Genomic DNA, 26,268 nt, shown 5'->3' with positions numbered 1-26,268 from the left:
TGTCCTCAACGGTGACTGGCTACTTTGTAACAAAAGCAGCACCTTGCTCTCCTCTGGGAGGAGCTGGGTTCACAGCCCAACCATCTGCACCTGCCATGATGGAGATGGTCCATGAAGGAAGGTTGGAGCTAAGTGAGGGTCATGATATTAGCCCAGGGAACAAACAATATGGCCAGAGGAAATGACCTCAAGTTGCACCACAGGAGGTTTAGATTGGATCTCTAGGAAATAGTCCATCAACAAAAAGGATATCAAGCTTGGGAACAGGCTGCCTAGGGGAACAGCTGCATCACCACCTGCAGAGAGATTTGAGAGTCATGTGCATGTGGCACTTGGGCACCTGGTGGAGTAGGCAGTGTTAAGTTTGCAGTTGAACTGTGTGATCTTCAGGGACTTTTTCAACCTGGATGAGGCAGACAGAGATTTTAGCATAGCTCAACCGGTGTGGAGTCAAGGCTGAGACTCGATGATGCCCAAGGCTGCCTTCCAACATGGATATCTCTGAGCTTGCCAATGGTGGCAGCTGATAAGAAAGAGGAAAGAAAGACCAGGGGAAGTTCTTTGAAGAAGATTCACTCCAAAGCAGCCTTAACCAGGACAGCAGGGCCACTCTGAGTGGCCGAGCTGGGGTGGGGACAGAGAATGGAGTTGGCTGGCTTGTGATGCGCTGTGGCACCTGTGATATCACGGGGGACATGTCACAGTGGGGACAGCTAGGAAAGGCCCCAGCAGGTAACACTGGCCCTGCATTGCTTGGGCAAGCGGTGAGTGCACATGTCAGGGGAAGGCTGTGCTGGGAACAAGGGCTGGGGCAGAAATGCTGCACCCGGGGCTGGGTTCTCCCCCTGCATGCAGGGACAGCCCCTCATGGCAGAGCCTTGGCTGGTGCTGGTGGTGCTGGGGGCTGGGGCAGTGGGACAGGCCTTCCAGCCCCCAGAAGTCTGGGGCCCTGTCCCTCCTGCCCCCACTGCCAGCTGCCTCCCTGCCTGGCCCCCTCAAGGCCTTCTTTCCATCCTCCTGCAGACCATGGATTCCTGGGTCCTGTGGTTCTTGCTCTTTCAAAGCGTAGTCCAGTACCCGCAGCCCGTGGGCGATGCTTTGGACGAGGCGACGCGTCTGCGCATGGAGCTGCGTGCAAAGCTCCAGGAAGACAAGAGGATTTGGCTGGAGCGGGAGGTGGAGCAGCTGGCGCTGATGCAGAGTGGCTCATCCTTGCGAGATGGGCACTGGTCGGCCTTGCAGCCCTGGCAGGTCTGGGCATTTGCTGGGCTCTTGGTTCTCCTCTTGGCTGTATGGTTTATGCGGAGGAGAAGAAGCCATGAGGCAGAGATCAGTGGTGAGGAGGAGAAGGAAAAGGAGAAGCAGGAAGAGGAACAGGGTGAGGACGAGACATGGGCGTATGATCTGAGATGGCTTCTAGAGGAGCACATACAGTGGCCTGTACAGGACCTGCAGACAGGCTGCAGCAGGACAATGGCCCTGATTGGCAACTTCACAAGGGTCCTCAGGTCTGTCCTGACGGGGAGTTTCTACCGGGTGCTGCAACAAGCCATTGGTTTTGGCAGTGCCATTGAAGGTTGGAGTGCCAGTGGGGAGGAAGTTGTCTATGAGGTGCTCATCCCCCTGACTCCTCCCCTGGGCCACACCTTCCACCTGGAGCGTGACACTGAGCGACAGAGGCCCAGCAGGAATTTCCGTGTCCGCGTCCAGCTGGAGTGCCGCTGCCTGAGGGAGCAGCAGGGTGCAAACCTGCTGTGCTTCCTGCACCACGCTGACGTGGTTAGGATGGTCACTGGGTGTAGGAGGATAGCTTATATCATAAGGTAGAGCTATCCACACCTGGGCCTCAACCCAGGCCTCAGACCAGGCCTCAGGCCTGGTCTAACAGGCCTCAGTACGTTCAGCATACGTAGTAGCAGATAAACTTATCTGCTACTAGGAATGTGTGAAGGTAGTAGTGTTACTAGCATAGAACAGTTACTGGGAAGACACGGTGGCTACCTTAAACTGCAATAGCTTACATATTTCTGTATTCTCACTGCCTATCAGAATGCACCTGTTCTTGTAAACTATTCTGTCTGTATTTAACCCGCCATCTCAAGGAATAAAGGGAAGAACGTGTGATATACCCACATTGGGTCAGACCCCGTTCTTTAGTCCCCGATCTTTAACTGTTCCCAGCTTTCATCTGGCGCCTGAACCTGGGACAGTGTTTTCTCTTAAATGAGGGTTTTTATTTTTCTCTTAAATGAGGGTTTTTGTCGCTTGAATGCGGAGTTTTTGCTTAGATGCAGGAAAGTCCTTGTGCTTGGAAAGTGATTCGTGTGCTTGCATACACCTGTTCCGAGCTGGCAAGGCAGATCGGGGAGCGATTGCTGACTGGGTCGTTTGGAAGGTCCGCAGTGCCCCTCCCACTGCTGACGGAAAGAAGGTAAGCAGCGATCGCAGAAGGAGTCAAAAGACTTTAAAAAGAAACGATGGCAAGAGATTACCGTGCTGATTTTCAGCGTGTAGCCATCGGTGCCTCCCAGAGGGGCGATAAGATAAGAACTAATATGGAACAACTAGCCCTATGGGTTCAGAAAGAACGAAAGCGAAAGCGGCCATCATTTCTTTGCAGAGAAGCAGGACGGAAAGAGAAAGGCAGATTGCTATGGGACGTTGTAGTTTTACCGGGAAAAAGAGCAAAGATACGTTCAGAGTTAAGCGTAATTTGGGAAAAAGCAATAAATGCCTTGCAAACATTCGCAGTAAAGAGCAAAACCGTAATTTTAGCCGGAGAAAAACAGATTCCCTGTCCCTCTACTTCCCTCTCCAAGATAAAGGAACAACAGGAAAAATCTAAGGTAGCCAGACGCTTCAGTGGAGATTCCATGCATTCCACGCATTCCGAGAGTGAGAATGCAGTTCTGCTTTGCCCCTCCCTTTGTTCGTCTCTGGCCAGCTGTGCAGGGAGAGGGCAGAAAATGCTCCCTCCACCCCCAAAGCAGAATGAAAACAACCAAGAAGTGGCTCAGCTGCCAGACCCGGGAGGCAGTGCGAAAGATGAGAAGGCAAGCGGGGCCGAAGGAGGAAAAGCAGCTGACACAAGCCCTTACAGGCCCCCCCTTCGCTGAGTGCAGAGGCTGTCAGTATCGTCTTTGAAGATAAGCAAGCATCGTAACTCGCCCCTATGTCGTGCTATTACCCAGGAAGCCTTCAGGATTGTTAAACAGAGACAGTGAAAACATGCAACAAGTGGACATTGCAATAAAACACCAGAAAAAGAAGGAAAAATAGTCATCTGTCCCTCTATTGTGAAAGAATCCATCACTGTGTGAGAAATGCAACGTGAAAAAGAAAGATATATCCTATCATGAAAAAGATAAAGCAAAAAATGAAATAGAAATGAGTTCTTAGCTAGAGTTATTAACTCTGTGTAAGGATGAGTTGTTTCTACATGTTGATGTTGTTAAAATTGATTTATGTGTGATTTAATTTGAGTTTAAGGTAATTATTGTCAAACGTATAGTTTTAAGGTTTGTTTTTAAGATTTGGGCCCTGATAAGTTTAAGTTAAGTTTAAGTCTATATTTAAATGTTAAGGAGTTTAATTAATAATGAATTTTTAGTGAGTTACCACACATATAGAGTTTATAAGGTTAATGAGGGTTGTAGATTTTTGTTGAGACTTACTTATGTTAGATTTAAGAGTTAGTTGATTTAAAGGGTGCTTTATAATTTGTAAAAGGTATAGTTGTTTAACTTGTAAAGTTTAGTTAAAAAAAAAAAAAAGAGAAAAAAAAGAAAAAAAAAGAGAAAAAAAAAAGAAAAGAAAAAAAAAAAAAGAGGAAAAAGAGAGAGAAAAAGGAAACTAGATTTAAAATTACATGAAAATAGTTATTAGTGCCATGCTAGCTGCATTTGAGTAAGTGGTGCTGAGAGGGCTCTAGCTGACATCTCCAGCTGGAGTGGTCCCTTGCTTCACTGCTAGGTCTTCTAGTAGTTGCTTTTGAGAATGATTCTCAGAGCTGAACAAAGCCTCATCTCAGAACTCTCAGCGTTGTTGTCCTGCCTAGAGAGGTGGGTGCAGCTGGCTGAAGCCAGCCCCTGGCACATCTGTTTGTGCAGAGAGGCTGTGCTACTGCTCTTCGGTTTGGTCTTCTGTGCTGGGGGAGAGAGATGAGGGAAGCACAGTAGTGTGCCTCAGAGGGTGAGTTTCAGAGCCTGGGAATGTGGTGGTATGTTTTGTTCAGTGATGGCACTAGTGAGAGAGTTGAGAGCCGTGATGTCCCCATGCCTGGCAGAATGGGACAAGGGTGAGGAGCTTTAGCCAGTGAGACTTTTCAGTCAGTGTGAATTTTGAGAGGATCAAGATAAGTTATAATAGAGGTAATTTGAATTCAGAGCCATGACGGCCCAGCCTTCTGCTGAGCAGTCATGTGGCACAAGTTCTCTCAAGCTGAGTGACCTTCTCCCAGGTTCTCCAAATAGCAAATCTTCCCAGCTTCGACCACAGCCAGTGAGTTGAGAATAATGTTTCCTGAAACAGCTAAGTAATCTACAGGCTGAAATTGTACTTGTAAAGTCCATGTCTGTCGTTTGTCAGCACACATAAGAGCTTTTGGAAACATGATTCACAGCATTTTGAACTACCTGACATTCAAGAGGCAGTTGAGAGAGCCAGCAATCTTCCTAGGCAGGAGGATGCCAGGGCAGCAGAAATTCACTGATAATCCTGCCAGCAGTAGCAGTAGAGCCAAGAAATCTTTGAGAAAGGTCTTAGGGCAATGAGTAAATAAACAGTTTTGCCCAGTGAAAACAAGTTTGACGGTACAACTGTACTTGGAAAAAAAAAAAAAAAAAAAAGAAAAAAAAAAAGGCAAGAAAGAGGGAAGAAACAGGTTTAACTGAAATGATAATAACAGAACATTGATAAAGAAGATTTAAAATGATGCAAATTGTTAGATCCTTAATTGTATTGTTAGTTGTGAGTTGTCCTAGTGTATGAGAGTTTTAAAAGATAAGAGTTTTAAAATATAATTCGATGACATGTTAAATATATAAATTAGTAGCATTTGTAAGTTGATGTTCAAGTTTTTATGTTGTGTTATTTGTCTATAGGGTTTTCTAACAAGTACTTGTCATTTTAAATGATTCTATTCATCTTTTTAGCCATCTAAATATTTCATGAATGTTGTTAACAGATATGGTTGTATTATTAGGTGTAAGTCAGAATTTTCTCTTAAGTGTCATGTTAAGTATATAGTTTGTCTCTTTTGTAATCAATCTTGTATGTTTTATGCAATGTTTTAGCATGTCCTTTTGAAGCTTCATTTGATTCTTTTAACTGTGTTACGCATTTCGCTTGAAATGAGATTTTGAGCTTGTTTTGGTACCTCTTGTGTGACTCGAGACATTGCATTTCAGTTTGTTAAATCTTTAAGTGTTTTTCAGAAGGTCTTGGAGAGAGATACCTGAAGCATCATTGATGATTTTTCCATCAGGTGTTGATCCTGTGATTGCTCCAATTGATACTCAACTGTCTTCAAGAAGAGTTCCAGAAAAGACGAGTTCCCGAGTGATCGGAACAATTTTTTATCTTAACTTTTAAATGTCTTTTATGTAATGATATTATGACAGTTTGTTGTATTTTAGGCATTTTATGTTTATTGTTGTTAGAAATTGTCTTTAAAAGATATGCTAAAAACATCACTCCATTTTAGAGTTTGAGTTCTGGCCAAACTCTAACTCTAACTTGGACGGATGGTGTTTGTTAACGAAGCCCAGAGGTTTCTGCTCCAAAAAAAAAAAAAAAAAAAAAAAAAAAAAAAAAAAAAGAAGCAAGCTATCTTAACTTGACAGTTTGATCCGATCAGAATGACAGCTGAATCAGCTTAGAGTGAAGATTGTCATCTTTACCCGGGGAAAGATGTCAAGGTTCACTAAAGAAAAGCGTTTCAGCAGTGTGCAGTCTCTGGGGTGATAGCAGAAATAGTTTGATAATCGCTTATCACTTTCATTAGTAAGCAAAATTCCTATTCTATTCTCTTGTCTCTGAGAATGCTAATTCACATACCAGGTCTGTTTTAGTTTCTTTTCTACAAGCTGTAGACTCAATGAGATACTAACGAAAGCTGAACCAGACAGCGAGACAGCAACACAGACACAGCACTGCAGCTACGTTGATAGAAGTAACCCTGGCCGCCCAGTGACAACAGAGAAGTCTTCAGCTGTGAAACATCATCAGGCAGTGCAGAAGAAAAAGAAACAGTGAATATTTTTGAGACTTTAATTTAGAACCTGCATATGAATGAAGAGCAAGGACTGAATATAGTGTACTCTCATCTTTTGCTTTTAGCAGTTAAGATCTTTGGGTTTTTCTTGGGTAACTCAAGTAGTGCTTTGCATATAACAGTATATGTAGAAGCAGCCAACCGTGTCACAGACCCAGTTTGGATAGCTCTAAAGAAAAAAAAGGGGGGATGTGTAGGAGGATAGCTTATATCATAAGGTAGAGCTATCCACACCTGGGCCTCAACCCAGGCCTCAGACCAGGCCTCAGGCCTGGTCTAACAGGCCTCAGTACGTTCAGCATACGTAGTAGCAGATAAACTTATCTGCTACTAGGAATGTGTGAAGGTAGTAGTGTTACTAGCATAGAACAGTTACTGGGAAGACACGGTGGCTACCTTAAACTGCAATAGCTTACATATTTCTGTATTCTCACTGCCTATCAGAATGCACCTGTTCTTGTAAACTATTCTGTCTGTATTTAACCCGCCATCTCAAGGAATAAAGGGAAGAACGTGTGATATACCCACATTGGGTCAGACCCCGTTCTTTAGTCCCCGATCTTTAACTGTTCCCAGCTTTCAACTGGGCACCCCAACCTCCTAGACACGCTGTGCACAGGCTCTTACCTGGATGTGAAGAAAACTGTCCGCTGGTTCTGTGCACTGGTGAGGGCAAGCTGGCGGCGTTTGCCCCAGTCACGCAGTTGGCATTTGGAGCTGCTGCCCTCCAAACGCTCCTGCAACCTCCACCTGAGCAACAGCCAAGAACGCTTCCAGGTGAGGGTGCTGTTCGGGATGTGGCGACACAGCTCTGACATCTTTGTCAGCAGCCGGTCTCGAGGGGCCCGCACCCCAAGCACAATGTGGCCTGAGACCTATGCTGTGGCAGAGACAAAGTTCCTCAAGCACATGGCCAGGCAGGTCCCCCAGGACAGCTCGCACCTCAAATGCCTGCAGCTGCTCAGTGGTGTTCTTGCGCGCAAGGACTTTTCCACCCAGGCCATCAAGACCATCGTCATGCACCTGCTGCACACCGTACCAGTGTCACAGTGGCACCAGAGACATTTCCTGCTCCAGCTGACAGAGGTCCTGGAGCAGCTGCGCTTATCTGTGGAAGAGAAACGCCTGGAGCATTTTATTCTGGGCAACTGGAGGCTTCCGCAGGAGATCCGGTTGCCCCTCGATGTAGTAAGGGCTAGGCCACCCAACCTCTTCTACGGCCTGGTGCAAGATGCAGCCACCCACTCCCAGGCAATGGAAGCCTACCTTGATCTGCGCCAACGCCTGGCAAGAGTGCTGGCCTACGGCCACTGTTAGTGGGGCTCACAGAATCACAGAATCCCTAGGTTGGAAGAGCCCTGCTAGATTGTCCAGTCCAACCCATGCCCTAACAGCACCTCAACTAAAGCATGACAGTGAGTGCCCCAGCCAATCATTTTTTTAACGCATCCAGGGATGGTGACTCCACCACGTCCCCTGGGCAGACGATCCCAGTCTTTTATTACTCCTTCTGGAAAAGACTTTTTCCAAACATCCTGTGGCGGTGCGTGCTTTTGGGTTATGAACTTGTTTAAACCTTTCATGAGTGTTTGGTTGATGAAAGTTGAGATAAGGACCCTATGAGAGACTGAGCAAGTGAATTAAAGGGATTGTGTCAAGATGGCTGACAGACAGACGAGGGAGAAGACTCGGGAAGGATTGTTTTGGAGCGGTAGCTGGGGGCGCTGACAGAAGGATAAAGGAAGAGAGAAGTTGAGATAGAAAAAAGTAGAGAAGGACTCTAGAGTGGTTTACTATTGTGAGTGGAAAATAGACATGAGGAGATGTTAGTTGGAAAGTTTTATTAAGGTTTGATTATATTACGTTTGTACGGGCTTTTGTTCTTTGTATTCCTCCTTCCCCCTACTCCCCTCCCTAATTAATATTCAGACTCCCCGCTGAGTTACTTACAGCCAGTTCTATGTTTAGCACGTCAGTTAGCTGTCAATCCCCTTTCCCGCCTTTGAGTTTCTCCTCCCCACTTCTCAGGATTGGTCCCGAATCCCCAACTCCTCCCCCGTGCTCCCCAGAGACGGCGTGTGATTTGTTTCTCGGGAGGGAGACACCCCTTTCCCCACCCCCATTCTGGTCCCTTAAAAGCTGGTGCACAGCATTGTTCGTGGTTCAGATCGCCTGGTTCTTGTTTGTGTTAATAAACTCGTCCCTGTTCTCATCGCATCTGGATCCTCTCTTCTTTGCTTCTGCACATTGAAACGGGCCTTAGAAGAGAACAAGACATCTCTCTCGTTGGGCCAAGAACCCAAAGGGATCAACCCTGCTCAGCCCGCTGCGGGTTGACCCTGCCTTGCGCTGCCGTGGTGCACGAGCTAGCACGGCGGGAGGCGGTAGGCTTCCAAGGCACCGCGACAACATCCAACCTAAATTTCCCCTGGTGCAGCTTAAGACTGTGTTCTCTTGTTCAGTCAGTTGCTGCCTGGAAAAAGGGACCAAGCCCCACCTGAGTACAACCACCTTTCAGGCAGCTGTAGAGAGTGATAAGGTCACCTGCGAGTCTCCCTTTCTCCAGGCTAAACAACAGCAGCTGCGTCAGCCATTCCTCATAGGACATGTGTTGCCAGCCCTTCAGCAGCCCTCTTGCCCTCCTTTGGATGCGTGTGCTCGTGGGCCTTGCAGCTGGTGGAGGAGAAGCAGCTTCTAGTGCCGTGCCAAAGAGAGGAATGACTGGGACACGTAGCCGCATAGCTATATAGATATATAACTAGAGTGTATATATAGAACTCCAAAGCTTTTTATTAACAGTTGTGTTTTCAATAGATGCATATTCTAGTGGTAGTTTAGCAATTATGAAATTATTTCATAAAAACCTCTAGCACATATAGAATGTCACTTCCTGTTATGACCCATATGAAGACTCTGTAGTTACTGTGTTTATGTGAGGCAAGATTTTAATAACATTGAAGTATTTATAAAATATATAGTATACACATATTGAATACAAAACAATAGGTTAAAGAAACGGAAATGAGAGTAAAAACCAAATTCTATTGCATTTCTATAGATTTAGACAGAATAATAGCTATTCATACTGAAATCTTTTCTGAATATGTAGAATGTTCTGTAATGAAAAAAATCATCATCATAGATATGATAACAAAACATTATAAATTCTGTATGTATGTCATGTCACTATCTCGAGTGTGACAATATTAATGCTCTGCAGTTACTGTATTTATGACGGGAAAGTTGTCTATTACAGAAAGATATTTTTAAAAATAGATAGAATGCATATCACATGTCGAATATTTGCCTACAGAAATACGGCCACCTACAGTGTCACTATCTGTTTGGACATACATGAATGCTCCATAGTTAGTGTACGTAGGACTGGCAAGCATGATAGTGCTTTGCTGTTTTTTCAATAAAATGCAATCTTACAGAATCTGGAGTGTGCAAGACTTTCTTGATCTCAGCCAGACCTATAGCAGTGGTCAGTGTCACCCGCTGGGAAGGTGGGCTCGTGAACAGGCTCCTTGAGCTCAGCCAAACTTACAGTGCTGATTTGGTTGTCAGCACAAATTGAGGCCAGCTGCCCGCAGCCCCTCTGATCCCAGAATCCCAGAATGGCTGGGCTTGGCAGGGTGCTTAGAAATCGTCCTGTTGCCACCCTGCTGCCCAGGGCAGGGACACCTTGCAGCAGGCCAGCTTGCTCCAAGGCCCATCCGAGCTGGCGTGGAACACTGCCAGGGATGGGGCAGCCACAGCTTCTGTGGGCAGTGTGGCGCAGGGCCTGAGCAAGCTCAGAGGCCAGAACTTCTTCCACCTCTCCAGCCTAAGCCCGCCCTGTGTCAGTGGGAAGCCACTGGCCCTGGCGCTGTCCCTGCAGGCCTTTGGACACAGCCCCTCGGCAGGTCTCTGGTGGGCCTCGTGCAGGGACTGAAAGGCCGCAGGAAGGAGTCCCCGGAGAAGGCCTTGGAGAGCGCTGGCGCCAGGAGTGCCACCATGAGGGCGGCAAGCGGGGCCTGGCAGGGCCGTGGGGGCGGGAGGGCGCAGGGCGGGCGCTGAGGCCCTGCCCGCTGGAGCTGGGAGCTGTGGAGTGCGGCGGGCAAAGAGCCGTGGGCTCCCGCAGCTCTGCGTCCCTCAGGGCCGAGGCAGCTGCCCTGGCACAGCCGGCCAGGGACACACGGCCAGCCCCGTGCCACCCGCAGGGGCCTTCCTGCTCTGGGGCCAGAGTCCCTTGTGCCTGTGAGATGAGTGGCCAGCAGGGCTTGGCTCCCCACGCTGCTGACAAGTGTGCCAGGGAAAATGCCAGCCCGGGAAGAAGCAACAGCAAACCGACCCCAGCATGGCTGTAGGAATACTGCTATCTTACACCGGCTGTCTCTCTTTCCATCTGGGGCTAGCAGAGGGGGGATCTAGAAATAAGAAGTGCCTTTCACTACCAGTAAAGCTTCACCAGTACTGGATGCATATTGCTCAGCTTTCAGCATTGCAAAATTACCAGGACACAAGGCCAATAGGGGTAGGTAGGCCAACCTGGGCCCAGCTGGGAACTGGAGACAAGGTTTGGGCACAAAATCTTACTTCAGGTCTGAAATGCTTGAAATAGATTTTTCAGAGAGGAAGTTGATATGTAGGAGTCAGACCAGCCTGAAAGAAAAGGCAACTGACTTCCACAAAGAAGGGGCAGTAGGCCAAAAACAGGATGAGAGAAAGAACTGGAAAGAACTTGCAGCTTTGCATACAAAGCAGTCTCCTAACAGAGCTTCTAAGTAGTGTAAGAACAGGCCAGGGCATTCACTCCGTTTTTGCTCTCTGTTTCTCTTTGTCACTTTTTGGGTCATAGCTGCATGTCCTTTTGTTCTGCTGATTGTCTTTCCACCCCGTGTTTCTTCCTACTCTCACCTGCCACAATTCCAGCGGTGTTACAAGTCCTAGCAAGCAGACAGATTGATTCGTTCAGCTACAATGTAGAAACCTCTCACTTTTCAATGTTTTTGCTCAGGAGCAAGGAAGCAATGCAAGGAAGTCATCGGCTCCTGATGGCACAAGTTGACTGCAAACTGCTAGAAGCATGCCATGGGAAGAAACTCTTTCATTTGGGAGAATGAAATAGCAGATGGTATTGCACTAAATTGCAACAGTAAGGCAAAAGGCATAAATAAGAAGCTGGAGGCTACCTGGATCACAGAACAAACTGGCTTGGCAACAGCCCTGAGAAGAAAGCCCGACTCAACTCGGCCACGAAGCACGTACGGGAAATCTCAAAGCAGGTCGGATGCACTAAGGAACAGCAGCAGAACGCACTCGGACGCTACTGCTACAATCATCATTTCATTTCAGATGAATCAGAACCGTGAGCCAAGGCTTGGGATGGCGTCATCCAGCACTGCTAACACACACCCTTTACAAACACCACAGCCTAAGGGCTGAGCTCAGGGACAGTGCTGCACAGGCCGCTCAAAGAAACTCCAGCAGGGACACCAGCTTCCACGGAGCAATGGAGAGGGATCAATCCGGAACGAAGAAGATGAGCTAAAGACAGCACGGATTGAATATTAATATCTCAATGTGGAATCAGATGGCCAGATTAGGTCCAGAATTTTCTTTGCAGATTGCTGGAGAGACACTGGTGCTTCTTTCAGTTTTTGTTGACTGCACAAGAGTGGTTTGATGGTGCCCCTTCTTCTGGAACATCAAGAATACTACACCACAAAAGAGAGTGGATCTGTGGCAGCAAGCTCAGGTGTGGCCTGGATGACCAGCACGGAGCTGAGGGAGTGTGGGTGGTGGGGAAGCCTGCACAGCAATGCTGGCTGCGGACAGCACCCGCCTCTTCACAGGCTGCCCACAACACACCCCGCAGCCGAGGCCACGCTTGAGGCACATCTGGCACCTCCGGTGAGGCACAGGCTGAGGAAATGCCCAACAGAGCCACTGAGAAGAGGGACGCTTGGAAAAGGCTGCTTGAGCCACAGGCAGCCCCAGCGCTGTCATGACGTGATAGCACAACCTAAGAAAGAGATGAAGCTATTAAAGAGGGTCCAAAGGTGACAGAAGATGGCGTGACAAGGCACAAGACACACAACCAAGATGGAGACGGGCCGTGAGGGGAAGCCATATGAGCAGTGGCTGAGGTCACTTGGTCTGTCCAGCCTGGAGGAGACTGAGGGGAGACCTCATCAGAGTGCACAATTTCCTCGTCAAGGGAAGAGGAAGGTCAGCCACTGCTCTCTCTGCTCTGGTGACAAACCCGAGGGACTGGCCTGGAGTTGTATCAGGGGATGTTTGGGTTGGATATTAGAATAAAATTCTTCTGCCAGAGGGTCGTTGGGCACTGTCGGAGGCTCCTCAGGGAAGTGGTCACAGCACTAAGCCTTACATAGTACAAGAAGCATATGGATAACGCTCTCAGGCACATGGTGTGACTCTGGGGCTGTCTTATGCAGGGCCACGAGCTGGACACGATGATTCCTCCGGGTCCGTTCCGAGTTGGGATCCTGTAACACCCTCTCCTCCCCTCCGCCGTTCGCAGCGCCTCCCGCCATTGCCCCCTGCCGCGCCCCGCCGGAAGCGCAGCAATGGCGGCGCGCACGGCGTCCGCGTGAGCCCGACGCTGACCGGCGCTACCGTGAGTGGGGACGGGCCAGGGCGGGTTCCGCCGCCGCTCCCGCCGGCACCGCCGCACCCTAGCGAGTCCCGCCGCCCCTCCCGGCGGGCTCGGCCCGGCGTAAAATGGCCGCGGGTCAGTCGGCGCCTCGCGGGGAAGACAGAGGCGCGGGAGGGGGTTTGCACCGAGGGAGTGCCGTCGGGACCCCGGCCACAGCAGCTCCGCACCGACTGCGGGGAGCGGAGGGCGCCTGCAAGGGCGGCGGGGGTCAAACCAGGGGCAGTGAGCGGTGGCATCGCGGCGAGGGCAGCAGTGCCGTGAGGCGGGCAGGGGCTTGCTCAGTGCCCTCTGGGAGCCTGAACACACTTCCCCTCAGGCCCTGTTAATGGTATTTGCACTTAAGGTACTTCTCCTCCAGAAGAGGAGTGCGAGGCAAATTTATCCACCAAGCTACAAAGAAAGCCTGATACACAGGGAGTAATCAGAACTGCGGCAGAAAACATTTCTTGTTGTTTAAAACAGGCACAGTGCAGGGCACCTTGGGGAGCTCGGTGGCAGTACAGCCAGAGGAAATGTGAGGAGGTGGGGTAAACATAAAGCAGGTTGGTTGCAGTGCTCATCCACGTGGTAAGGAATCTACAGTCAGATTTACTTTGTTATTCAGGTACAGCTGATGAAGCAATCTGATTGTCTTGAGCAGGTTTAATGTTCAAACACTGCAAAGGGAAGGGATTGCTATGTTTCTTTCTCTATAAAAATTGGAACTTTCCTGTTTAGGTCCAGTCTGATCACTGAAGCAAATAAGATTTCCCTCATCCCTTCTTATCCGTGAGGCTGGTTGCTCCTGCTTTCCAGTCTAGTTGGTATTTTTCTGCTCATTCAGGTGAACTCTTTACATGCAAGAAGAGAGCATGTAACTAAAAGTATAAGAACGGCCTAGGTTGCTTCTTTTAGAGCCAGTTTTTGAAGTGTTGAAACAAATTTCCGAAAGTGCTGCTACACCCTCAAAGGCTGGCGTAATAGCAGGCTGCGACTGCTAGGTGGCCCTCTTCCTCCACTGCCCAGCTTATCGTGCTGTACCTCTTACTTCAGGCTTAGGGATCACCTCACTTTTTGAAAGTTGTTTTTTTCCAGTGCATCAAAGCTTTCTTGATATGGCATGCACTGCAGCTGCACAAGTGTAGGACGGGAAAAGTGGCACGAGCACCCTCGTTCCAGCAGCAACTCCTCAGACCTGCCCTTAAATCCAGTGTTAAACTGCAACTACTCTTTGTTTTGAGTCTAAGCTTTGACTCACTTTGAACAGTAAACTGATGTTTCATATCGTGCAGTAGCCCATGTCAAGGATTCTCAAACTTGACTGGAGGTGTGGTAGAGAAAGATGCATGCATGTTGACAGGTAACAAAATACTCCCTTTCTGCCTAGATATCTTTGTGCTATTTAAGACTTGGCAAAAATTGCTGCCCTCACTATCTCAGTTATTTAAGTGCTGAAATATCCCAGATCAGCCAAATTTCATTAAACACAAAGTGCAAAGGAAAGTGGTCTTAAACAAGCAATGTGCCATTTGTAAAGTTGTTGCATTTACTCCCCAAGGAAGAAAGGATTCTCATCAAGAGGGGGTGAAGAGGTTATCCAAACTTAATGTGTCATTTTTTTTTGTTAGATGAGCTTTAGCCTAGACTACTATAAATGGAATGAAAAAAATATGGAGAAGGGAGATAAGGAGCTTTTGGGATTAAAAATAAAAATAAACCCCAAAGCCTTCATTACTATCTTACAGCTTTTTCTAAGTAGTACTTTGCTGTTGCAGTTCTGAAATTAATGAAGTGTGCATGGATTATTGCTGAGTGTATTTTACTTCAAAGCTGGTTATTCCCCAGAAGTCAGAGGCTTTGCATGTCTGTTAATACAGTACTTTCCAGGCCACTTTTCTAATACAAACTTCTGGGTTTTGACTCAGTGCCAGAGGAGCAAAATAACAGCCTTACCTTTGCAGCTGTGACCACAACAATAAAATCAAGTAGGAAGAAGAGCTGATACTTGGGGTTTATTTTCACTGCACTTAAGGCACCTTGAAAGTTGGAGCTTACACAAAGAGACAAGCCCACTCACACCCTCCCTAAGAAATGTGGCTGTTAGGCACGTGGCCTTTCTTTTATACCTGCCCCAGTTTAGCCAGCACAGGTGAATGCATCTTGTCTGCTAAACGGCCCAGCTACCTCTAAGGGAACATTGCTGTTGCATAGCAGCTCTCCCCATTTGCCTGTGCTGCCTTACCCAGGCTGCAGCATAGCCCTTGGAGCACCTCGGAGGATGGTTTGGTGGCAGTCCAGCTTGTGATTGTTCTGAGAATTAGGGGGAGGCTCTAGGCACATATCTGAAGGGTGGCTGCATCAGCTCTAGACAACTTTTGTATGTAGACCTCCCTGCCTGTCCAACTCCCAGCTGTACAAGTGCCACTAAAACAGACATTAACAAGTGATACATGTGAATGCCTACCTTGAAATGCTTGCATATTCAAGCAAGTGGGAGGGGAGAGGGGGAAGAAAGGCACTTAGCTGGATTTTTCTATTTCTCTGTACTGCTGTTAGTGACTCAATCTACAGTTTTGAGCTGTGATTTTGCATAACTGAGGTGGTTGCAGAAAAAGGCTATATTATGTCTCAGTTTCTGAGAGGAGCAGTTATATGACCACCAGGCTAGTGTGGGAGCTAACCTCTTGAAGATGCAGTTTTACTTTTTTCTACTCTGCATATTGTAAGGAATAAAAAGTTCTTGGGACTATACTTCTGAAAAGCTATCTGATGTACAAGAATATTGGAATATCTTAGTAAAATATCAAGTTATCTGTTCAGCATTACTTCTTAGTCTTTTCCCTGTTGTGAGCAACTTGAAAAAACATCACCAGGTACTTTATCCTGACATTTGTCTTTTAGCATGTTTCAGGGATCCTTTCTGGTATTAGAATGTCATAAGTGACAGAATCCTTTCATCTGCTGTGGTGCAGTGGTGTTTTTTTAACAACTGCACAGCAGTAATAGCAGTTGAATTCAATCACCTCAATCCCCTTCCCCAGGGCAGAGTAATCTGCTTTTCTTGGTGTTTAAGTGTTTTCATTAAGTGTTTGTATAGCATACCACCAGCTAAAATACATAGTCCCTATTTCCAGAGCTCTCTGAGAGTATTCTGCATAACTTCAGTACACAACAGATGATAGGAGCTTTGCCCTGCCTTTCTTACCCCTCCTTACATGAAATAAAATGTCAATCCTGCTATTAATTTGATCACTACACTAAACAGTAAACCCAGTTATCCATTACATCAAAATGTATTCTGCCATTATCTTATTAGACCTCTTACAGATCAAACTGGAGGCAAGTGAAGACGGAACGTTTTCTTTTTTCTGATCTGTAGCTGTATCTGCTTTGAAGATTGACTTCGTAAGCTTCTCCCATTAACTAACAAAGAGATAGAAATCTTCCGCATCCCTGTGTGCCTTCTCCAGATGTGGATTAAGTTCATTAATGGCAACAAGTAATCATCCAGACCGTCTGACAGGTGTTGATCTGTGCACCAGCACTAGTGCAGATTCTTACTTTGATGATGTTAAATGAGTGAGAGCCAAGAGTGTGGGTTTGAAGCAGATTGTCTCCATGTACTGCACTTTGACTTGAGTGTGAAGTTCTCAGATGGATCACCAGAGACTGCACCACTACTGAATGCTCAACACTCTCCATAACTCATAGGTGGGAAAGTCCACGAGGGCAGGCAAGACCTCACCTAAACCAGCCACACACACAGAACTCATAGTGGGAACGCAGCCCTCAGCATCAGGTATTTTCATTTGCAGACTCATGCTTATTCCTGATATAGATGTAGCCACCAGCAATTATAAAAATCCAGTCTAGCATGAAAATAATTAAAATTGACATACTGAACTCCCCCAGAAGGAAACCCATAAGAAATGGGAATATCTGTATGGAAATTTGATCCAACAGAAGTCTAAAACAGTCCCAAAAACCTCATACCACTCCTTTTCAGACTTTTAGCACTCTACAGGAGCCTCTGCAGCTGGTTGTGTGGTATTGGTGAACACCAGAACCTGAAGGTGTAAACACAGGATGATACACCAAGATCTGGACTACTTGAAAAGACATGGTCATCTGAGCAACATTCATTTCAGTGTAACATGAGTGATCCATCACCTGAGGCTAGGAAATGTATGTAGGGTACCTGGGAAGTAGGAGAAAATAAAAAGATACTCTGAGTACAGGGGTATTTGTGGATACTGATAGTTCAGTTTGGCAGGTTAGAAGTAAGTAGAAGGAATGCAAGCCTTGTCAGAGATAAAAATAAATAGATTTGTCCTGTTCATGGCATAAGGGAACCACAAAGAAGTTTTAACATTAAAACCAGACATGGAAACAAAAGTTAAAAGGTTAGAGAACTGCAAGAACCTGCTCTGGAAAACATGTGAGATAAGAGTGATTAGGATTCGTTTGATAGGCTTAGAGGAAATTTAGATACTTTCCATACAGGTGTGTTTTTATAAGAAATTGCTGCTGGCCTGCTGTTCAACCTGCTGGGGGAAAAAGTGTAAGCCACTGGGGGAAAGACAGACCTTGCCAGGTAAAGAGTCAAGGATAATTTAGATGGACTCACAGTGAGGAGAACAAGCCATGAAATACCTAATTTAGCAGGATGGTGTTTTTTCCTGAGGTCTAAAGATGAGGAACATTATTATCTTGAAAATCTTTCATGTCTTGTCAGCACAATGCACACGTCACTCAGTCTTACATATAGCCTTGCTTATTCTGATTTCTGGTATCATTTTCTTATGCCTTCTCCACAAAATTAAAACATTTTCAAAATATGTAGTTAGCATCCCTTCAGTGGCTGTCCCTGTCAGTACCCATGCCAAGCAGTTGACAGAATGATTTTTCCCCTGTAGTATCTGTACATCGTTATCTCCAGCCATAATGAAGGCAGGCTTTGGGGAAACCTTGCCATATTTGGAGCTACTGGTTGTCCAGTAAATGTCTTATTAATGAGCATTCTGAGGAAGGCGACACAGCCTACCTGTTTACATGAGTGACACAGCAGTGTTTTTGCATGACTTAAGTATCACACATTTAACTTCTAGTCCATAAAATCTTTAGGCTTGAATTTTTGCCTTGGCACCTTAATGCCATCTTTCCATAGGATCCTAAGAGCAGCAACACGATGTAATTCATACACCAACACATTTTGACTACTGAGTTTAGGTAGAAGAATCATGTTGCATATTCCAGTAGGACTGGAGTATGCAACTGTCAGCGCTTAGAACTACAATGTGAGCTGTGTGTGAGTTATTCGAGCTGCAGCTATCTAAGCTCAATGCTGGCATCTAGGAACATTTCCTTGGATTTTACTGGACAGATACATTTGTGGACACAGCTGTACAAGTACTGAAGGAGAAAACTACAGGCCTACATGCTTCAGAGCCTGCAGTACAATTAAAAACGTAGCATGCTAGCACAAGTGAAAGAGAGCTGCTATGTGCAAATTGATCATTACATTTGGTCTAGTGGTTGCATAGACACAAAACTGCTCTACAGGTGCTGGTTTGCTGTAGTACAACATTTCTACACATAACATGGTTAGGGAGCCCACCTTAACAGATGCTTTAAAATAAATAGTACTTCTAAGATTTCCTGTGCTGAATGGGAGTACATTAAGATGATGGAAGCCATCACACACCACTTGGAAAAGGGTAATTAATAGCTTACCAAGACCCCGATATACAACATAACAGTCTTCAATCCTTGTCAAAAATAAAAATATATCAAAATTTGAGGCCTAGAACATTTTCACTTAGTTTCCCACATAAAGCTCACAGGTACCTTCTCTCAAATTTTGATGCCTCTTGCTACTTTTTAACCTTTCTTCTTTGACCCTCACAGGTGCAAAGCTTTCAGTTGAATTAACTCTGCCTTATCCAGAAGTGCTGAGGAACATGTTTCTTTGAATATTAATCTTGATAGCTATGAACGACTAATGCTTTAAAAAGTAAGTTGCCTGAATTTCTGTTACTTTGAGAATTTGGGGATTTGTTTGTTGGTTTGTTTTGATTTGTTTTTCCAGTCAGAATTCCACAGACTTCTGAGTAAATGAATGAACTCCAGGGGTGTACACTGTTAAAACACAGGATGCTTGCTTCCCATGTTTATTACAAAATCTACAGTGATCTCCACAGAGCTTCCATTTAATTGGAGTTTTGCCACCAACCTAAATAGGTAGCTCAGGTCCAAGTTGATTAACAGAATGGAAAGGTTTACGCCACATGTGGGATGTAGTAGGAATATTAGAAGCTGAGTAGTTGCCTTGAGAGCATGTCTGAACTTGACGAGGTTATTTCCTGAACCTAAACTATAAACAAGGAACTGTGCAAAGTTGAAAACCTGCATATGGGATGCATCTGCTGGAAATTGTGACAAAAACTAGCAATCTTCACCTCACTGAAGTCAGTGAAACATTTTCCGTGTACTTGATTGGGGCCAGGATTTTGCTGTAGGCATTTACACTTTAATTTTGCAGTAATTAATGCAAATCACAGAGTAAATACTTCTGTAAAATGTTTTAGCTTCTCTCCTTCCCAGTTCTCCCTTTTTCTTTAGGCTGAGTTTTAAATTTTTTTCCTAAACATTTTTCATCTCCATTCCCCTTTTTAATCAGAAACCGAATAGATATCCTTTCAGCATTCTGCTTGAGCAACACCAATGGCATCACTTTTACACTGTATTGATCATGATGCACAATAGTATGAGGTCTTCCATCAGAATTGCAAAGCACTTAACAAATATTAATTTAAGTACTGGGTCTCTGTGAGGTGTGTAAGTAATTAATTTTATAAGTCAATGCCATTTAAAGGAGAGAGAAGGGTGGATTCTCATCTTAGTGCATAACCTCTTACTTATTTACAGTTATTTTCTTCCTGGATGTCTAGACCTGAAATAAGTTCCTCATGCAGCTTTTGTAATGGCATCAGTAACAGGCACATTTGTGAAGCTGAAATGCAAGACACTTCTTGTATTTCCATTATGTGAAAGCATGTCCTCTCAAATTTATTGTCAAATGTAATTGTGGTAAATCAGTAGAGAAGATGGGAAGAATTTGAGACTTAAGCTCCAGCCCTGCCTTCACTTCATTAGAACAGGTGCTCCTAAACTTTTGGTGTCCTATGTTTGCTTTTGTGCAGGTAGCAAAGGACTTCCTTGATGCTTGCTACAGGCATTCTTTCCCCAGACACTTCTGCTCTTTGCACCTGGAAATCACATTTAGGCAGATGTTGAGGGCTTCATAAATTTATCTGGGCTTTCCAGATGTGTGATAGCTATAGAGAGCAGACACTTCTGAACTGGTTACTGCATGTCTGGGAGCTCTGGATGTCTCTACTGTGAGCACACACAGCAGTTACAGGACATGAAGCCCCATAGAGGGGCAGCTCTATGTGTGTGCTGTGCTGTCCAGCCATGCATATGAAGTGCAACACATCAGAAACAGCAGACTTGATATAGACATGGCTGTGCAGTCAGGCCCATGCTTTCATGGGGGCACTACATAGTTATTTGCATATAGATTATACATCATCTGTTCCTGTGTGTTGCAGCTGCTGCATATATAAAGCTTTTTCTACCCATGAAATCCCCTGCAGACTTACGGGATTTCTACCACTCTAGTTTTCACCCTGATATACACACTCCTCCAAAGAAAAAGACCCTTATTTGTTCTTCTTCTCCTGTCAATTCCCACTTCCCTTCTAATAACAAGTCCTTGGAGTAAGACAGTTCTTCCATGAGATATCCTTGGACAATTTCAGTTTGCACAGAAGAGAGACGTGGCAGTCCCCAGTCCTTTTTCCTTCCCTAGGAGTCCTTAATCTTGGTAGTTTTGCTGCTTACCATGCCCTGGTTCTGACATGTGTTGTATCTCTCCATTAACCACTTCGACCTATTAGCTTGGAAGAAAAACAGCAGAAAGGTGGGTAGCTTTCTCTGGCATAGTGAGGTAAATAGCTGACCAAATATGAGGTAGAGGATCAGCAGATTTGTCAATGATGCCAAGCTGTGAGGTGTGGAGGGAAGCAATGACACTTGGCAGGCTTGAGAGGTAAGCCTGTGTGAATCTCATGAAGTCCAACAAAGCCAAGTGCAAGGTGCTAAGAAGGGTTGGGGCAATCCCAAGCACAAATAGACTGGGCAGGAAATGGATTGAGAGCAGCCCTGGGGAGGAGTTAAGGATGTTGGTTGACCCAGAAGCTTGACATGACCAAGCACTGTGCGCTTGCAGCCCAAAATTCCAACCATGTCCTGGGCTGCATCCAAAGCAGCATGGGCAGCAGGGCCAGGGAGGGGATCCTGCCCCTCTGCACTGTTCTCATGAGACCCTATGTAAGATGCTTTGTCCAACATAAGAAGGACATGGACCTGTTAGAACAAATCCAGAGGAGGGCTACAAAGATGCTTAAAGGACTGGAGTACCTCTCCTGTGACAACATGCTGAGAGAGTTGGGGATGTTCTGCCTAGAGAAGAGAAGACTCCAGGACAACTTTGGAACAGCTCTCCTGTACCTGAAGGAGACCTTTAAAAAGCTGGAGAGAGACTTTTTACAAGGGCTTGTGGTGACAGGACAAGGGGGAATAGTTCTAAACTGAGAGTAGGTTTACATTAGATATTAGGAAGAAAATCTTTACTGTGAGGAGGTTAAAACATTGGAATAGGTTGTCCAGAGGGATGCCCCATCCCTGAGAGTATTCAAGCACAGATTGGATGGGGCTTGACCATTCTAATCTAGTGGGTAGCATCCCTGGCCATGGCAGGGGCTTTGTAACTAGGTGATCTTTGAAGTCCCTTCCAACTCAAATGATTTCTGTGATTCTATGATCAGGGGTGTACTGAGATGTTGCAAGTGCAGCTGGGAGAATGGCAAAGAGACTGAGAGACCTGACCTCTCACTTTTGCAAGTGGCTTGTTAAATCAGCTTAGCTGCCTGTGAAGTGGTAATTTGATTTGTTTCTTTTACAGAACAGAGGTCCTACATTACCTCTTTTTCTCTTCTCTTTGGAAATGTCATTCAGTCTGGGAAAATTCGGGTGGATTCAGTTTTTCGTCACAACACCACATTAGAATAATATATTTGGAAGGGTTATCGAGGACTTTCTACATTGCTTTCCTACAGGCATTTGCGTATAAACTTTCTTTCTGTGACCTCATACCAGTTGGGTGGTTTTTCATTGCTATTCATATGTTGGAGGCTAAAACCAAAAACCATTGCTATAATCATGTTCATAAACCTGTATGATTTTTAAACATGCTTATTCTGATTCTATGTTAGTCTCAAAAATACTTTGAATCCATTATCTTACTCTGTTGAATTAGTTTCAAAATTGTACCTAAAGCTAAATACACCTCCCATGTTGTGTGGAAACTGCTTTGAAATCAAACAGAAATTTGAGAAGTTTCTGTTGGCTGCCTTTGAGAGTGTCAAGCATATGAAATATTCCTCCCACCCCCCTGGAAAATTAAGAAATAAATAATGAAAAAAACCCCCCTTTTCCCCTCCAATGTCCAGCTAGATTTGAACTAAAATAACATAAAATCACACCATGATGAAATTCTGATTTTTCCTTCAGTTTTGTTTGAGAAATGATAGAAGACTTCAGTGCATTAATAAAGCAGTTTAGACACCCATCTGCCACAGTGATGGGGCATAGAAGATCAAAAGAACATTGTCATCTGCATGACACACACACGCACACAGTGTTCGTTCATTAATGGCATACTTTTAGCGTAGGTTATAGCTGTACACATTGTACAACAAAGCAGTGCCATGAAGTCCGCTGTTCCTAAGGAACAGAAGGAGCAGAAAAAAAAGTGGTTGATTAAAGCATTCTCAGCAGCTGAGAGCATCCCTAACACTGACACATTTTACTGTGAACTTTGAAAGGGTGGGAAGAATAACTGCTCACCACCAGCTTAATTTGATGGTGTTGTTCAGAATAAATGCCCCACTGGTAGAATAATCCCTGATAAGAGGCATTCTAGCTTTCAGAAGTCATGCTCTCAAAGCATACACAGTGGGGGGATGTTGTAGTATCAGTGCTCCATAAAATATGCACAAATTGGTTTGGGGTTGCCCATCTGTTTTGGTGACAGAAAGTGGAGGTCTAGATATGTGTGTCTTAAACCAAATATGACCCATTTTATGTTCTGAAGTAAAAGAGAGTTCATCCTTCCCTGACAGAGATAAGATCCATTGTGGTTTTCCTGATAGGCGTTCCATAGGGTCCTTAAGGACCCAAAATTAACTGAAAAGCAAGAAGGCTATTGGGGTGAGGGGGTGGGTGGGTGATTGGAACTAGACAGCCTTTAAAGTCCCTTCCAATGCAAACCATTCTAGTATTCTATTATTTGCTTACAGTTTTTGCAATTTTAGAAAATAAATTTTCTCACCTCTAGTTTAGGAAAATCCCAGTTGTAATGAGGCTAACTGGGTGGCTTCCAGATCACAGTCATTTCTTACACGGTAGCATTGACTTAGAGGCAGAGCACCAGAAATGAATCTTGCTCTTTCTCTCCGTGAAAGCGAAAGTGTGTTAGGCAGGCGTTTCAGCACGCGGGGTAACGTGCCTTTGGATTGTACACAGCTAATCCTCTTTATACTTTGCTGACTGTAACCTGCTTAGTCTTACATGAAATGTATTCGTCGTCTTTTCCTGAGCCTGATCCAAAGCCTGTTGGAGTCAGTGGAACGAGGTCCAGATATTTTTTTCAGTAGTTTTGGAGCTGATTCTATACAAACAGCTGGTCTAGCACTGAGTCTTGTAGTTGAGAGACAAGGAAAATAAGCAGCACCAAACCACACTGGGATAGGTGCTGTATTAAATATATAAATGAAAGTAATGTGAAACTTGTAAAACCAGACTGGACAGAACACTCTGAAACAAGCTGCAGGAAAAGTCTAGTGCTAGCAGGGGAATAAGTTAGCTATTTAATAATTTCTTTTCCATAGCTTTTACTTTTCCACATATTTCATAATGTAACAGTACTTTTTTTCTCCTTGGGCAAATAGCTGTCAGACAGCAGCACTGGAATGAGAACATATGTAGTGTTTGCTTCTATCTTACATTACAAAAGAAGTATGAATACCTTTTGCTATTCCAAGTATAAAATTACAGGTGTCAAATCATTTGGTGCTTTAAATGCTGTGCCAGAAAAGTAATCCAGTAAAAATAGCTATGTCCTGTCAAAGCGGACCAGTTAGTATTGTTATTACAGTTTCTTACATGGTTCCAACAGTGTAAGATGGCAAAAAAACCAGTGTAAGAGACCAGCAAGAAACTTGCCTGGAATCACCCAGAGCATAGAAAGACAGGAGGATGGAAACGAGGTAACCTAATGACCCACAGTGACAATCTGATTTACAGTTAGTTTGAATTTTAAAAATGTTGTTAAACAAAAGCTGGTTAACATCTTAAGGGCTGATTCTTACCCAGAGATCTCAAAGAGTTAAATAAAGAGTGATTTGTGCTTGGTTCTGTGTGAGTATGTGGTTGATCCTCTGTCCTAAGGAGGGTACCATTTAAAAAGTAGAAGAGTATTTAGCTGGAAAGGTTGAAGAATTTTATCATCTCCACATTACAGGTGGGAGTGCAAAACAGGGCTGAAGAAGTTTTGGCTGGGTTAAACTGTTGGGATCTGAGTTGTCAGTGGCAGACAACCCCTAAGTCCTGTCAAGTGCTTTGTAAACAAGGCCATCTATACCTAACTAGTATGGATGTGAAGCTGTGAATGAATGTATGTGGTGAAGTGTCCTGTGGACCTGAAGTGAAATAGGAGATACAAGAAAAGGTCATAGCAGAGCTATGGGTTTTGGTATGTGAATTTCTCCACAAATATCATGAAGAGTCACACACACTTTATGCAGCTTCTGGAATTTAGGTTAATATTTTTACTGTCCATTCCACAAAAGCCAGGACACAAGAGAATTTATATAGTAGATTATGTCTACTAGGGGGCAGAAGAATCACTGCATTTAGTACTCTTTTTCAGATCTTCAGAGTTACAGTGAAGCCTGGACAGAGACAGCCTGATTTGCTAAACTGGGAACATGCTGCTTCAGTCAATAGGGATGTTAGGAAGCTAAAGGACATAGCAGCTGACAAGTGAATCTTTAATCCCTGTCAAATCCCTTAAGTTTATGACCAGTGTGAAGTAGTTCATATAGAGAAGAAATTTTAACTGCTCTATTCACGTGTTTCCAGATGAGGTGTGTTTATTTTCATGATAATAATCAAAACACACTTTCTTAATATTTTCCGAATGAATTTTGTCTACCTTATAAATCACTCCCCAAATCACAGCTCTCTTCCCCTATTCTTGAAAACCATGGGAGTCATATTTGTTGTCCACACTGGTATTTTAAGTAAGTGGCATGAAGGGTGTGTCAGGCTGCATAGTATGCTGCTGAACAGCAGACCAAAACCTGGTGCTTAGAGGCTGCAGTTGTGCTGAAAGGTCAGAAACACCAAGGACATGTAGTGCACCAAAATTTGCCTGCCCTGAGATAGTTAGGAACAGTCACACGTGTTGATCTACTGAAAAGCTTTGGTTCTTTTTTTTCTCATTGCAAACCACATGTAAATATGTATGTACCTCATACATAATGTAAATAGCTCATGCTGCAGTGATTAAGTCCATTTTAGGTTTGTTTCCATTAATCTGTGAAAAGACTGCCAAAACCCAGAATCGACTGTGAAGGATAAATTGTGAGGGTTTTTTTAATTTCTTAAAAAAAAGCTCAGCAGTAGGTTGTCAGTTAGTACATCAAAGGGTACATCTAGTGCACCTCGGTATGCTGTGAAGAGAGCCATTTGTTCAAAAGTTAGCTCTAGTTAACTAACATAACTATTCATTCTAAAATAAGCACTAGGCAGTGTTTGCTCCCAGGCAAATACTTGTTGTGCTACAGTTCTTTCTCAGCTGCCTCTGATCCCTTTTGCAAGTGCCGAAGTTGTTAGCCTTTGTAGTCATGAGAGTTAATTACCACTCATTTTGTTCACTTTTCTGCATGGCCAAAAGCTTTTATGTCTTTTACATGATTTGGGAGTGGAAAGACTTGCCTGCATTAAGGGACTGTTTCTTATGCAACATATGATTAATAGTTGCCAAGGAGTGGTCTGCCACATGTGTCCTGGCAGGTTGGTGGCTGTGCAGCTGCACTGCTAATTACTTGGCTGGGCTGGGTACACACAGTGCATCTGATGGTGGAGATAGGCTCCAGGGCCCCGCAGGAGATCGAGGTGAGGTAAACTGGGCCACCTGGGCTATTGTGGCTAGATGTGG

At 44.9% G+C, this 26,268-nt stretch overlaps 2 protein-coding genes across 5 annotated transcripts in view; both read left to right on the top strand.

Annotated features, from left to right (window-relative positions):
- The first annotated feature begins 867 nt into the window (after positions 1–867).
- On the top strand, positions 868–7,688 carry LOC134546674 (inositol 1,4,5-trisphosphate receptor-interacting protein-like 1). The gene is made up of 2 exons (XM_063389707.1): positions 868–1,788; positions 6,851–7,688. The coding sequence occupies exons 1-2, from the start codon at positions 868–870 to the stop codon at positions 7,589–7,591; spliced, it is 1,662 nt and encodes a 553-aa protein (XP_063245777.1). The 3' UTR covers positions 7,592–7,688.
- A 5,078-nt stretch (positions 7,689–12,766) lies between these two features.
- LOC134554695 (cytochrome c oxidase assembly factor 1 homolog) overlaps positions 12,767–26,268 on the top strand; it is a 55,816-nt gene continuing 42,314 nt past the window's right edge. For 3 of the 4 annotated variants that reach the window (XM_063405530.1, XM_063405520.1, XM_063405536.1), the window contains exons 1-2: positions 12,767–12,902; positions 18,828–18,933. The gene's annotated coding sequence lies outside the window, so the exon portion shown is untranslated. The remainder of the gene's footprint in view (positions 12,903–18,827; positions 18,934–26,268) is intronic. The other variant, XM_063405545.1, reaches the window with a different exon arrangement.

Source organism: Prinia subflava, chromosome 1 (assembly GCF_021018805.1).
Source record: "Prinia subflava isolate CZ2003 ecotype Zambia chromosome 1, Cam_Psub_1.2, whole genome shotgun sequence".
NCBI classification, from domain to species: domain Eukaryota; kingdom Metazoa; phylum Chordata; class Aves; order Passeriformes; family Cisticolidae; genus Prinia; species Prinia subflava.
The sequence above is the reverse complement of the archived record's forward strand: the minus strand, read 5'-3'. Positions and strand labels throughout refer to the sequence as shown.